The sequence below is a fragment of the Antechinus flavipes genome, chromosome 1 (assembly GCF_016432865.1).
Source record: "Antechinus flavipes isolate AdamAnt ecotype Samford, QLD, Australia chromosome 1, AdamAnt_v2, whole genome shotgun sequence".
NCBI lineage: Eukaryota > Metazoa > Chordata > Mammalia > Dasyuromorphia > Dasyuridae > Antechinus > Antechinus flavipes.
Genome location: NC_067398.1, coordinates 157368054 through 157382993, shown reverse-complemented (window position 1 = coordinate 157382993; position 14940 = coordinate 157368054). Strand labels below are relative to the sequence as shown.

At 42.8% G+C, this 14940-nt stretch overlaps 1 protein-coding gene across 1 annotated transcript in view; it reads right to left on the bottom strand.

Moving 5' to 3' along the window:
- Positions 1-428: 428 nt before the first annotated feature.
- The window catches only part of OTP (orthopedia homeobox), a 17337-nt gene continuing 2825 nt past the window's right edge, over positions 429-14940 (bottom strand). The window contains exons 2-7 of the mRNA XM_051971305.1: positions 12740-12982; positions 12276-12455; positions 10124-10183; positions 9215-9288; positions 8414-8823; positions 429-2079 (exon numbers count right to left, since the gene is read on the bottom strand). Coding sequence (XP_051827265.1) covers positions 1549-2079; positions 8414-8823; positions 9215-9288; positions 10124-10183; positions 12276-12455; positions 12740-12982 — 1498 coding nt within the window. The 3' untranslated portion in view covers positions 429-1548. The remainder of the gene's footprint in view (positions 2080-8413; positions 8824-9214; positions 9289-10123; positions 10184-12275; positions 12456-12739; positions 12983-14940) is intronic.

The window sequence follows — 14940 nt, the reverse complement described above, 5'->3', positions numbered from 1 at the left end:
TTTTTTTTTTAATTCTTCCTTATAAATACTTATCAAAATGAGTGAGATCATCTCTCCTATATGCATCATGTAACTTTCTTAGTCTGCTCCAGTCTCCCAGCCAAGTGGCAATTTCCTGTTAAGAAACTTCCTATTTATACTACCACATTATTGTGCTTTAAAAAAAAAAGAAAGAAAGAAAGCAATAGAAGACAAGAAAACAATATTCCGCAGCAAGCCAAAGAAATGGCTGGGTAGGTAATTGGGTGGAAAGGTGGGGGTAGTAAGTGAATAGAAAGAGAAAGAGAGGAGGTAGAAGAGAAGAAACGAGGAGGAGGAAAAAAAAGGAGGAAGAGATAGAGAAGGAGGAGAAAAAAGAAGAAGGAGGAGAAAGAAGAAGAAGAAGAAGAAGAAGAAGAAGAAGAAGAAGAAAGAGGAGAAGGAGGAAAAGGAGAAGGAGGAGGAAAATATAGTGAAGGAAGGAAGGAAGAGAGGAAAGGAGGGAGGAAGGAAGGGAGGGAGGGAGGGAGGGAGGAAAGGAAAAATTAAATTAGATCAATTAGGCCCTTAGATGAGGCAGACAGTAGCAGACACTTGTCCTCCTTTAAGACAAAAATCCCTAATATTGTGTTGTCCCTTGAGCATGTCCTTATGTGACTTGGGTGTTGTGTGTGTGTGTGTGTGTTTGTGTGTGTGTATGTGTATGTGTGCTTGTGTTTGTGTATGTGTGTGTATTTCTGCCCACAAACCAGTCCATTGGTGTCTAATTTCAGATCCTGAGTCGACTCCCTGGTAAGTAAAATGGCGGGAATAATGCATTTCGCCGGGTAGTAGGAGAAGGGCAGGGGGAGGTGAGTGAGGCAGGGAAGAGAAAAGGGAAAAATGAAGAAGGGGGATGTGGGAGAGGAGACAATGAAGAAGGAGCTTTGGGAGAGTGGAAAAGGTATAGGAGGGTGAGGTATAATAGTGAAAATGGGAAATATGGACGGTAATAATACTTCAAGAAAAGAAAGTGTGACTAACAAATCTGGTTTAGGAGGGAAATGTGGCAAAGACTTGAAGAGGCTGATGGGAAAAAGCAGTTACCCCAGAGAGGATGAATATTCTGGAGTGGAGAAAAAAAAAAGGGATTTGATTTGGAGGGTCAAGTGGAGAAGAAAAGACGGTGAAGATAATGAAATTGGCTGGGGGAGGGGACGCGTGGAGAGGGAGTAAGGGAAATAGAAGTCAGGGAATACGAAGAAGTCGGGGGAAAGATGAGTTTATGGAAGAGGAGGACGAGGAGGCCTCGTGAACATAGGTGACTGGAGAGCAAGGGATAGGCAAAGGAAAGAGGCGAGGAGAGATAGAAAAGTCAGGGGACATGGTCGGGGGGAGACGGGTGTGGTAGAAGCGGGAGGGATCGGGGGCATCTAGGAGAGAGGTACGGGAATGGGGAAGGAGACCTGTTATGGGGGGGAGGGGAGGCCAGAGGAATGGAAAGGGGATGGGTGAGATGCTGCTGGGCCAGCGGGGAAGAGGAGGGGAGCAAGGTCGGGATTTGGGCCCGGGGTGCCGGGAGAGGGGGCATTAGGTGAAGCTCATGGACACTGTGTGCTCTAGTGCTTTGCGGCGAAGGGACGCGATGCTCGTGCCCCGCCACACGTCGCTGCTGTCCGGGGAGCTGCAGAGCTGGGGCGAGCCCGTGACATTGCTCGGGCCGGGTAAGGAGGCGGGCACCATACCGGGAAAGGCGGGCTGGTAGAGGTGAGACTGCAGCCCGGCGCCGTTGGAACCCGCCAGGCTGTTGGACAGGCCCATAGAGTTGGGCGGGGGCCCGGCCGCCAGACTGCACTGGGACAGGGACTGCGCCATGGCCTGCTGCCTGCCCAGCGCGGGCGGCAGCGGCAGCTGCGACACGCCCGGCATAGCAGCCGCTGCCCAGCGGGTGTCATTGGCGTGGAAGGAGCACAGGCTGTCCCCCATGGCGGCGGCGGCGGCCGCGGCGGCCGAGGGGAACTGTGGCAGGCCCGGCGTCGGCAGCAGCGTCCCCGGGGCTCGGAAAACGTTCGTTGTCTTCTTGCGCTTCTTCCACTTGGCACGGCGGTTCTGGAACCATACCTGCAAAAGGGCCGGGTTGGGGAGGGATGGAGGAATGATTTGGGTAGAGGAAGACACATGCAGACGGGAAGAGGGAAGGGAGTACCACAGGTAGACAGAGACAGAGGCCAGAGTTAGCAAGGTCTCCAGCAGTGGGAGAAGAGACATACACAGGCGCACTGTCCCAATTCATGGAGATAGGTTTAGGTGAATGGCAGTCATGGGCGCAAGGGTCAGTCAGTCAATAAATGTTTAATAAGAGCCTATATGTGCCAGGCACCTGGTTAAGTGCTGAGGATACAAAGAAAGAAAAAAGGACTTTTAACCAAAAATGCCCAGAGCCACACACAACATAATTTCTGATTATCCTTCTCCTTTGTTTTCACTCCCTCAACCCAAATTTTTATGCAATGTTGTTAACACTGTACTTACACAATCCATCGGTTCACACATTACCAATTCAGGCATATTTCTGTAGGTACTAATCCTATTGATACTCCTAGATTGTAAAAAAATATATATATAGATTCCTGTACCCTTCCCTATGGGCATGGATGTATTGGCTTTATAAGTCATATATGTACTGTGCAAATGTATGCACAAAATATATACATCATGGCCTAGAAAATACATGCTAAAACACAAGAACCCTGTGTTGTATAGGTCTATATAGGAAAAGAGCACGTTGTGCAGATCATCTGTATATTCCATATATATGAAAAATATGTGCAAACCCTGTGTATTTCCCAGTGCAACATTTCTAATACATAGAATAGAAGGTTATAGCTACACATTTCTAACACAATGTAAGGCTATATTTTATAAAGTATAACATTTTCAGAAAATTCGGAAATTTAACATTTGTAAGAAAAAATATCGTGGACATCAATGGCCAAATTCAAAAGATAAAAGAAAAACCCCTATCGTCTTAACTGGAGTGAACAATGGATAGATTAAGAATGCAAGGTTTAGTGTGGAAAAGTAAGTGCCATTGATTTATATGATTGTTTGTGAAACCAGTGTGACCTTCAGTGTTCCCAGATGCCCCAATAATATTTGGTATCACTGTCCCAAACTTTCCACCTAGTCTACCTCTGTGTCTGAAACCTCTTCCATTGAACCTTTTCTAAATGTCCCTAGTCTAGAATCCTGTAATCCATTTTCAGAGTCTCTAAAACTGATTTGTCTTCAGGTCCCTATTCTTTTCTTGACTTAGACAAGGGTTCCAAAAGCTAAGGCCTAGCTTCAGTTCCCTAAAGTCACTCCTTTGTCACCCGGATGAATGTAAATTTGTCTCTTCAATGTTGCAAATGAAAGAAGGTCAACATCTAATCTTAAACTAGTTGTCAATAATGTGTGGTTTTGCTTTGACAAACTAGATTAGTGAAAGTAACACCCCAAACAAAAGTGGAGGACTTTTGTTTTATTTTTTACTAGTGGCAACTGGAATTTCATCACTTATATTGATGTACAACTGCCAAAGTCATTAAAATAGTACTAGGATTCTGGAAGGAATCATCATCATGCTAATTATCATCTCAGCATTTTAGGACATTTATTTTGGGATTTACTAACTAGGTTTTCATTTCTTTAATCCAAAGGTCAACTGATGCTTGGAAGACTTTTGGTTATAAATATTGTCATCTGGATACTTTAACCATGTGAAATTTAAAATATATATATATATATGATAGAATTATAGGATGCATGAAAATTTAGGAGACATAATTTGATAATTGTATTCATATGGGTTTATCCTCATTCACTTATGGGTCAAAGCCTATGCCTGTCATTCTACCCAAAGAAGGTAGTATGAGCACAGGGCCATCAGAAGCACTTCTAATTTACTTGGAAAGGTGCTCTGAAGTCCCAATACTGAATGTTTTTTTGTAATCTGAAGTTCCCCACTCATAAAATTCAGTGATGATCTTTTTAGAAAACTGCCTTTTGGATGGGATCTGCTCTTCTGATAGCCAGACCATCCCTTGCTCCTTTTTTCTCATCTCTGTCCCATTTACTATGATGACTGCTTACTCTCCTAATTCCTTCTCATTGGAGAGGTTCCTTTTCTTCCATGCTGCATCCCCAATAGTTGGCCGGCATGATAGATTAATGAAGCTGCAGAAACTTTGATAGTGAAAGGAATCAATGTGGCCGGCCTAGAATTGAGCTGTCTGTGGCCTGTTACTTAGAGGAAACAGGTCGGGGGGAAGCCTAGGGAACTAGAGGGTTGCTTCTTAAGTATTTGCAGCAGGCCTGGAAACTCCTCTTGTTTCATTCAGAACCAAATTTCTGACAACTGGGCAGGATCCTGCTGACCTAGTTCCCCAAGGTCAACTCCAAACTGTAACAAGTCAGTGCAAAACATTTGGGTCTGGGAATGAATTCTAACCCCAACTTGGGGACAGGCAGAGGGGAGAGAAGGAGACAAGTGTTTGGCTTCAAGGTGATCGCATCTCTCTCTCTGTATATGTATACACCCTCACACTACACAAATATATGGCCCTACTCTGAGCAGTTCTTCCGAGAATGCTTAAATGCAAGATGAATTCCTTGCCATCTACAAATTTGTCTTGGTTCCGACTGGAGTATCCTGAAATATTTTTTACAAGTCCAGAAGCTGGAGGGGAAAAGAGGAATTTACAATGCTGGGTTCTGATTCAAAATCTGCAGTGGTTTATCCCTGACTACCATCTTTGCAGATCAGCAAATAAGATCAGCCATTAGCAAAATGAACAGCTGTTGAGGAACTAAATATTACATAAATAATCTAAAAATCGTGTTCAATTATGTTTTAGGGTTAACAGTTAAATGGCGGCTGCAAGATCTTTTATAGTTTCATGGCTTACTGAGGTTGGAAAGAATCTCCATCAGATTTGATCACCTCAGTTCAAAGCTACGGTGCATATGTTTTGAAAAATATGAATGTTTCCAGTTGAAAACTAGTGCATGACAGATTAAAATGCAGAGAAAACCTGAGGGAGATTTTGACAATGCACAGATGACAAGTCCAGAAAATATATTAACCGTAAGCACTGGCCAACTTTGTACTCTGCTGGAAATGCAACTATTCTCTGAAAATGCTTAATACAACAGTGAGGGTCTAATGGAGGTTGGAATCTAAAAATCTATTTTCATGATATCTGCTGTTACAGTAATATAGACATACTGTAAATGTATTTTAAAATATATAGCCCGTTTAATTCCCTAGCTATAAATGGCTCAGAAATGGGGGTGGGGGGAGGATATTACTTTTTTTTTTCTTCCAGAAGCGAAAGCTTTATGAAGATCTCATTGGAATCCAGCGAATGATTAATGTGAAGATTTGGTAGGAAATCTGGAGAGCTGTATTAAAGCTCAGATCTCAGGTTCATTTCGATCAGCCAGCCGTGAACTCTGGGCCGAATTCATTACACTTTAATAGTGCTGGGAGAGGAAGAAAATGCAATTTCTCATTCCATTAGAAAACTAGAAAATACTCTCAGCTTGTCCCCTATTAAGATGTGGCAGGTGACAGGGGCCATTCTGGGGGACACGGTCAATGGAATTACAGCACATTATTTTGGTTCGTATAAAATATTGAAAGGCAAGCCTGACTGTGCTGAAGTTATTTCACTGATTTGGTTTTTATGTAAATAAAATATTGAAAGTTAATTAATCCGTGCTAGAGACTAATGATTATGCTTATTATATTGCATTTGATCGCGTAATTTGCATGATTCTCGCATTGCTGCTTAATAAGCCATTCCAGGTTATAAATAATTCTGAAATTGGTTTCTAATAATGGCATGCTATAAAAGGAATGGTTTTATTACACCATCCTGAAAAGGGGAGAGATATCAGACATGGAATTGTTCTCCATATGAGTAGAAGTCTATTTAATAATTGCCTAGAAGTGTAATATAAATTAAATGTAGGTTGAAATATAGTATTCGGGACAATTTGTTCTGGAATCAGAAGCGTTTTAAAACGTATACAATGGCAATAAATTAAATGTTTAGATCATTCTCTAATCAGTGTGGTGGCCCATATACTGAAAGAACACTAGCAATCTGTTAACTATAAAGAAAACTATAAAGTACTCATCATATAAGAACATAAACCAATTACTATTTAATTTGAATTTGGTCAAGGAGCAATGGTACAGTGAATTGTGAAGTAAATACATTTCACATAAATTATTTCTGCATTACGTTACATAATGTTAATCATTTTGAAATGTTAATTAAGAAGGTTATGTTGATCTGATTACTTTTTAAACTACAGAACATTATTTTTTAAAAATATTGAAATTGCCACTCTATTAAATTGTTTTTTTATCAGCAGTCTCAAGCTATTATCTTTGGTTTAAGATTATGCTGAGACAATTAAAGTACTTTATCTCTTTCTTCCTACGTACTTCTTTTGTGTAGTTTTGGAAAATAACTTTCCATTACATATTTTATATTTTATTTCACTTATAACTTTCCTAATATAGAAATCGCTGTCATTAACCTTTGGAAAACCCAATAAAGTTTAATAGATCTCGTTTTCTTTTTTCATAAAGTCACTTGTCTAATTATTTTTTTATTTGTGATTCTAATTTCTATTTTAATTTAAACTAATTATCAATGTGACTGGGTTAAGCAAAAGTATCTTACTTCTAAAAACAAAAATTAATATGTAGTTATTTTTTTCTTTTGAGGGAAAATAACTTTCCATACTTTCTCATTGTGTAACATCAAGATAGCGATTTAGCTGGCTATTATCTTCATATTGATTTTTTAAAAATTAAAATTGTATGTGTAAATGCTTAAATTTTGATTTAGGAATAAGCTTGATATGAAATTTTAAAATCTCATTAGTAATGTCATTGCACAATGCAGTTAAAGGGCTTTCAGTATGTAATATCAATGAGATTAGATTCAGGCCTATTAGGATTTAGAAGAAAAGCTACTCAAATTTATTAGAGTATTTTAAAAAAGTGTCCTTTATACTATTTTATTAATTTTTGTCTACTTCAGGCTTCTGACGATATTCATTTGTTTTATAATAGAGCATCCAGTATAGGCAACTAAAAAAATACAGTAATACGTGTATGTGTTAAAAATGTGTGTGTATATGAACACACATATACATAAGTTACATTGCTGTTATAACTGTCTTCATCCTCCCTCTTCTATTACTTGACAACGTCTACATCTGAAACAATCGAGACCTTTTAAAATTAAATTTCTCAAAGCAACTGATTTTGATTTAACAAACCATTTAGATTGTTTGAAAAATGTCTGGAAGATTTGATAACCACTACCCTAATTTACCGTGAGGAAAACGCCCCGGCTTCGTGCCGATTTTCAGCACCTTGGAGAGCTCATGAATGAGATCTAGGGAGTTGAATTTGGATTTCAATCCCACTATATTCTTAATGGGGTTTGGAAACGAACTCTCCTTTTAAGTTAAAAATTTATTAGGCTTTTTTTCCCAACATTTTTGGAAACTTGCATAATCTCCTAAATTACTTATACTCTCCCATTGGCCTTGTGGTCAATCCACTGCCAGTATTCCCCCAAATGAACATTATTTCTTATCTACGCACAACCTACCACCTTGCTGTTGTTCAAATGAGAGGGAATGAATGTGGAGGTGATAAAACTAAGTTCTTTAAGGCGGATCTGAAGTCCATTTTTCAGCTGCCACCATGATCAAAGTTAAAAATCAAAGAAGAATCAAAGTTGAGGTCTACATATATTCTTATGTTTTCTCGTAGTTCGCTAAAGAGAAATATATACGCCTTACAAGCCGGGATATGATTTCTTGAAAGGAGTTAATTCTGGGCCAAGTATTTTTCTTTTCGTGGGCAGGTGTGTGTGTGTGTGTGTGTGTGTGTGTGTGTGTGTGTACTATATTTATTGTTGCATCAGTCTGGAAACACTCAAAGAAACAAACCTTTGCTATTTTCTGGAGGGGGGGAGGAGGGATGGGATATGTTTGTATATAGTTGGAGCTAGAGTAAGATTTTGTTAACTGACTTAGTCTGAAGGAAAATATCTGGATTTTTCTCTCCACAGTAGCAAAATGAAACTGATTTCAGAAAGATCGGCAGTATTAAAGTTTCGCGTGTGTGTTCTGGACGCACAATAAAGGGCCAGGGGCAGGTTGTGAGGAACTCCTGTTTTTGTACCTGCTGGGAAGCTAAAGTAATGACTCCGAGCCTGACAGTGAGTGGGACAAAAAAGGAATTCGATCTAGTATCTTGTGGGCGGCAGTTAGCAGCCAGGAAGGAGGAGAAGGGATAAGAGACCTCCTTTCTCTAAATTCTGCCCCTTTTGACTTCCCCTGTAGAAAAAAGCAATGCAATTCCCAAGGCCCCACATACCTGTACTCGGGACTCGGTGAGGCCGATCCGCAGGGCCAACTCCTCCCTCATGAAAATGTCCGGATAGTGAGTCTTTGCGAAGCTCCTCTCCAGCTCGTTGAGCTGCGCTGGAGTGAAACGAGTGCGGTGGCGCTTCTGTTTCTGCTGCCCTTGCTGCTGTCCAGCCTGACTGGGGTTCTGCCCGCCCTGTGGCCCCGGCTGTTTGTCCGGGTCCTTGGCGCTGACCGCCAGCGAGGCCGTGTTAGAGCCCACCGTGGTGATGTCCTCTCCGGGGAGAAGTGTTGCTCCCTCTACCGTATCCGAGTTGGGGGCCAGGTCTCCTGGGTGACCCCCAGGATCCGAACCCCCCACGCCCAGCCGACACTTCACTGCCTCCCGGTGTCCCAAAAGCTCGGCGGCATCTTTCATACCTGAGGAGGTAAAAGAAATGGCATCACTACCTTCCCGGAGAGGCCGAGACAGGGACCTCTCTGCTGCCTCTCTCATCCCAGTTAGCGAACCCCCCTGTTCTCTCTGCCCAGCAAGGCCTGACTGCTATCAGCATCAACTCCAGCCGACCATCAAAGTTCTCAGTATCTTCGCCTTGTTAGCCCCCGATCTGGAAATCCAAGCTGGATTAATACCTCACGTTCCCTTTCCCACTCTCTAGATCTATCTCCCGTGATAAACAGCACATACCACCGGCTCTCCTGTAATAAAATAAACTCCCATCCCCTGCAATAAAACATGTCCCAGGCCCTTTTGATGAACCGCATACCCAGTGCAATAGTAAACTAAAGATAACTCCATCTCTCTTCCCACCTGCATTTCCAAAGAGCAGCAAATTCTCCCCCACGGCCAATACACTTCTCACCTTCTGACGAAAATCTCCAAACCTTTCCATTTCGGGAACAAATTGAGACCCCAACCCTAAGCTCAACCCCAACTAACCCAGATACACGAATGGGCTTGGAAATTGGAGCCACATTCAACAAAATCTAAGTAATGATGAAAAGTATAGTCAAAGCCAGGAACCCTCATAAGAATAGAACTGAACGGAAGTTGACGCGGCTTCTAGGAGAGTGAATCAAACTTTAAAGAATTCAACTTTTCACTGAAAAGAAAGGCAGGAATCTCCTAGTCACCGGGATCTTGAAGCCCCTTCCAGAAAGTAGAAGAGTCTGTGAAAGAAAATTTTGTCTTGTCTTTTTCAAAGGCATCGACTAAACAAATCTGCCTCCATTTAATCACCTTCTCCTTCCTGCCAGATTTTTGACAAACCTAACCTTATTTTTTTAAGGTTGGGAGGGGAAGAGAGAGAGAGAGAGAGAGAGAGAGAGAGAGAGAGAGAGAGAGAGAGAGAGAGAGAGAGAGAGAGACTGACTCAAATTAAAACAAATAGAAAAGGAGGGAAAAGCCTCAAATTATCAGTGGTGTAGATCTCCTCTATCCCAAAAAGAAAAAAAAAACGAAAAGAAAAAAGAAAGGAAAAGAAGAAAAAAGAAAAAAGAAGAAAAGCAAAAGTAGCAACATTCTCCAACTCCTTTTTTTGAATCTACATATTCCATAGATTTTTTAAAGACGATGTTAAATCAAATTAAACTTTAATGCAGTACAATTACTTTTAAAGAAATTAGCCCATTTAGGGCGCATTAAGGTAAAATAAGGAACAAATTGACAATTTCCTGCCCTGGCTTCTCCTGGTTGCCGGGGCGAGAGGAACACACTCACCTAGCCTGGCGTCCAGGAGGTCGGCGTGAGATAGCATCGCGCACCGCTCCAGGGCGAAAGCTGTTCCCCCCCAAATTTTAGCGGCTTTAAGTTATTTAAAATAGATATAAGATATAAGCTATAAGATATAGATATATATAGATCACCTAAATGAAAGAAAATTCGGTTTGTGGTTAAAAAGGGGGCTTCTTGCATTATAATGTCCTTTAGAGAGACGGGGAGGTGCTTAACAGTTGAATGAACCCGTGAGCAGCTCTGCGAGGGGACCAATCAGGAGGGCAGCCTGCAAATGTCAGAGCCCGGAGAGTCCCCCACTCCGCCCGCCCGCCCGCCCGCAGCCCGGAGCGCCGGCGGCGGCGGCGGCGGCGGCGGCGGCGGCAACAGCAGCAGCAACACTGACGAACAACAGCAACTCAGCAGCTGCAGTTGCAGCGACCTCGGCATCATCTCAGGGCTGCTGGCCTGGGCTTTTTATCTTTTTTTTTTCTTCCCAATATGTTCTCTGATCCCATCTTCTTTTCTCTCGCATCCTCCCTACAAGAATCCCCCCTCCCCATATCCCTGTTTCTTTTTTCTTTTCTTTATCCCTCTCCTTTTTTTTTTGTGGGGGTGGGGAGGAAAGACCAGGAGATGTGTGAAGGAGGTGCAGGGGAAAGGAGATCCTGTCGGGAATGACCCTTCAATGACTTGACAAATCCAACCTAATAAACTGGAGGAGATTCTGGATACCGCGGTTTTTGGGGTTGGAGGTGGAGGGAATTTTGTGTGCCAAGGGCCCGATTCCAAATGTATTTTTAGGACGGGAACTTGGAGAGGTGGAGAGGTCGGAAGAAAGACTCTGAGTTCCCCAGAGGCTCGAGCCGCAACTTTTCCTTGCTCGATCCCTAGGCTGTGCCTGAGGTCAGGATTCCGAAGTCGGGAAAGAAAGGTGGCGAGAAAGCGCCTACTCTTCCCTAGCCTAAAGAACACTAAGTCCAGCCCAGCCCCCTCCTTCTCAGTGGGCCGAGCTGGCACGCTGCTTTTCAGGCTTTATGCTCCTCGGTGCTCCCAGACTCAGCTCGCAGGGCCTCCAAGGGTCAGCGCTGAGCTAACATAAGCCTTCCCACTAGTCCTCTCTTTCCCCCTCCTTCCGCCTCCCCAATTCTTCCCTGGCCCTGACTGAAATTTTAACACCGCCCCTATTCCAACCCCCACCCCACCGCCGGACTGAAATAGGGGGTCTTTTTTGGTCAAAGTTTCTAAGTTCAGCTTGTTTCCAAACTCCATTTAAGGCCGTAAATAAAGTTAAAGGCTTTTTATTTTCCTCTTGAATATGTTAAACTACTTGAACAATTTAAAGTGCTTTGCACAAGTGAAGCGAACCATTTCTAATGTTCTGATTTTTCAAAGCCAGCCAACAACAAAGTTTAGATTAGTAATATATTTCTAACCAGAGTAATTTTCAAGATCATTAGGCATTTATGTAATTAGTGCCAAATCTATAAGCTTTTATTACGATTATTAGAGTAAAATCAGTATAAATTTGTACTAATTTACTACTGTTTAGACTTGGCTGTCAAGCCAAGAGGGTCTTATTGTAAATGATAACTGAGGAAATTAAGTGCAAAATTCTGTACCATTTCTGATCCGCTCCTAAACAATCCGTTTCAATTGTATTTGTAGCAGAACATAATGCCCCTTTAAAGTTATTTGACTTGTATTTTTATTTGCAAAACAAGAAAAATGCCCTCTACCCAGGCCCAATGAAAACGGATATTTACTACTCCCAACTTGATTAACATTGATTTTTAATTCGAAAGTGATGCAATTAAGATTATTCATTTAGTGCAAATAAAGCTTCCACAAAAGGGTGGTCCTATGAAGTCTGTTTTAAATAATACGGAGCAAATGGCTTTTTTTGTTCGCCGTCCAATTGACTTACACAAAACATTGAAAATGCTGCCTTCGACCAGATGCGAGAGAAATTGTGTGTGTGTGTGTGTGTGTGTATGTGTGTGTGTGTGTGCACGCGCGCGCGCGCGTTCATACCCGTATGTGTATCTCTTCTACTATGTGTTTCGACAGGGAGTGAGCGAGGAGACAAAGGAGACGACAAGACCAACTCTAGGGCAGTTTTGTTCCCTTATTCGCTCTTCCCCCTTCACCCCCTTACACTTTGCCCACCCCACCTCCAGTCTCGGGGGCGCGCCCGCGCTCATATATTCGTAGCAAAAGAGTGTTCAGGGCCTCAACCACTTGGATTCTTTTCCAGTTTACAGAGATAGCAGGCGGTTCCCCTGGACCAGCCGACAGGGCCGCGGAAGTCCTGCGGCTGCTGAAGCTTTTTATAAAGCTGGGGAGACGGAGAGAATCACACACACACACGAGTCCACACGGAGACATGGAGCTCGAACCCGAGCTGGTCACTGAGTAACAGTATCTAGCAGCTATTTATTTGGGTGGTTGCTTCTTTTCTCTTATTGTTTCAGTTTCAACAATCTCACCTCTTAGAATGTGTGCCTGTGTGTACTTTTAGAGATAGATCAGCTTGCCAGATTACAGAATCTCAGTCCCTCAAACACCTCCGTGTCCCCCTCTCCAGTCGCCCGCTTTTAAAAAACTGGTACGGATTTTTACCTCCTCTTGCCCCGCCCTTTCTCAATAGGAAGAAAAAACGAGAAAGAATCAGGTAGTGATCCTAGCACCAGTAGAAGACCCAGCCAGCGCAAATGCCGAGCAGTGCCCCGCAATGCCCTGGGGCGGGATTGCCAGAACTGGGAACTGGACCTAGCTCCAAAGCCAGCCCTTAGGGGAACAGTGGGGTCTAGGCCGTTGTGCGCCTCCCAGTGCCTCTGAGAGCCACAGTCTTTTCTCCTTCGGCTGGTGTGGAGCACCCTTGGGGGTCCGTCTTAACGAGCTACCGGCGGGTAAAGAGGGAGCGGAGGAAAAATAGCCTTACTCCCTGTTTTTTGTTTGGTTTTATTAAGAATAGGAAGACGAGCTGGGCTGGGAGAATGATCTGAGTAGAGGGGATCTCCCTGGACCAGGAGGGGAGAAAAGCAGGCAGGATAGGCTGTACTCGGTTGGGATAAGGAGAGAGGAACACATCATCTCCACAAGTGTGCACACAGATGGATATTGTGTATTGCAAGAATCCCATACTCTGAACAAGTTTCCAGCCGCGGAGACCCACACCCGCTCCTGCACTCGCTCATATATTCTGCTTTGTTGTATCTTTCAGGTCGATAAATAAATGTGTAATAGTTAATGTGAAGACACATCAGAGTCATAACAATGGGACGAAATCTAAGGATTATCCATCTCTGTTAGTAACTGCTGAATAACAATGTTGCGGCGTGATTGATAGCCCGCTTCATTTTATGACTTTTCAACTGCTCTTGATTTTTATAGCAGTATAAACAAACTAAATCATTTCTTCCAAGACTTCAGAGCACAATCGTCTCAGGGAGGGGAAAAAACGACAAGGGGGGGGGGGAGGAACGTCTGTTGGTGTGTATATGGCGAGAGTGGGGGTGGGCACGCTCAGGGTGGAGGTTGGATGGGAGAGGAAAAGGAGGAGCAGAGAAGGAAAGAAACGGAGCTGACAGGAGGCACGTCAGGAGAAAATGACAATAGTCTGGATGTAAAACGGCGTTCCCGCGCTGTTTCTCTCTCCTCCACTCGTTTTGTCAAATGTCTGCATCCACCTGTGCTGTGGCTGAGATGTATTTACAAGAATTTTATTCCCCGTCATCTTTCCACGTTCTCGGGGCAGCCAGAAAAGAGCCAGTCAGGCCTATTTTCGTAGATAATTGAAGGCATTTCCCATATGATCATGGGAGCTGAAGCCCCTAACAAGGAAAGGCTTTAGCGCAATGGCCCCAAAATCTTCAGAATGACAAGAATGTCTTCAGAAATCACTTCAAAGCAAAGTAAAAGGATTTTCTATGACGGATCCAGTGATTTTTCCTCAATAAATAGGTTTTAGATTGTTACACACACGTAAAAGTGGAACAAAGGGAACTACCAGAAAATATATTGGTTGCCCCTAATAAAATTTATTTAGACAGTTTACTTCTCATAAAAAATAGAGATTGAATTTTGTACAAGAGCCTGCCAAGGGGCTAGGCACAGGGAAATCATTTTTTCTCCCTCTTTTCCCCCCTTTCTCCTTTTTAACGAAGCTCACGGAATGGTTAAAGGCGAAACAACCTGCTTCCCCTCCTGCTGGGACTTGGGTGCCTGAGCAAAGGTGGAGAACTTTAGAGTTTGGGGACTTGCGGGTTTTTTGTATTTTATTTTAAATCAAAGTGTAGATGGATGATGCTATAATAGATTAGTACAGGCAGCCACTGCCTGTACTTAAATAAGGAAAGCATACTCAGCAAAGGCTTACCTCAGCCTTTCTGGAACTGGACCTAAACGTTATTGGGGTGTATGGGGAGAGAGGGGCTGAGTTCCTAATGTTATAAAGATGGATTTATACTAATTATTGCGGTAGGTTTGTAATTCTAAATTTCCTTCTAATTGTATTTATGCGTTCATTGCGCATCCTTTGTCAAGGAAAAAAAATAGTCTGGGAAAGAAATGGGCTTGTGTGCTCAGCGCTCTAATTGCTTTTTACACTTACAGAAGCCTGGGATGTTTATTAAATGTAACTTTCGGCTGCTTAAGTTGTTTGTAAACTGCTTTCTCCTATTTGCAGACAACGGGCTGAAATATGGTGCATTATTATTCACATTCCTGCTATTAAATGCTGAATTGTAACATTGTTCCCTTTAATGAGGAGCGCCTCCCTCAATAATTAACGATCTCACATTTTCCTATTTTCTTGCCTG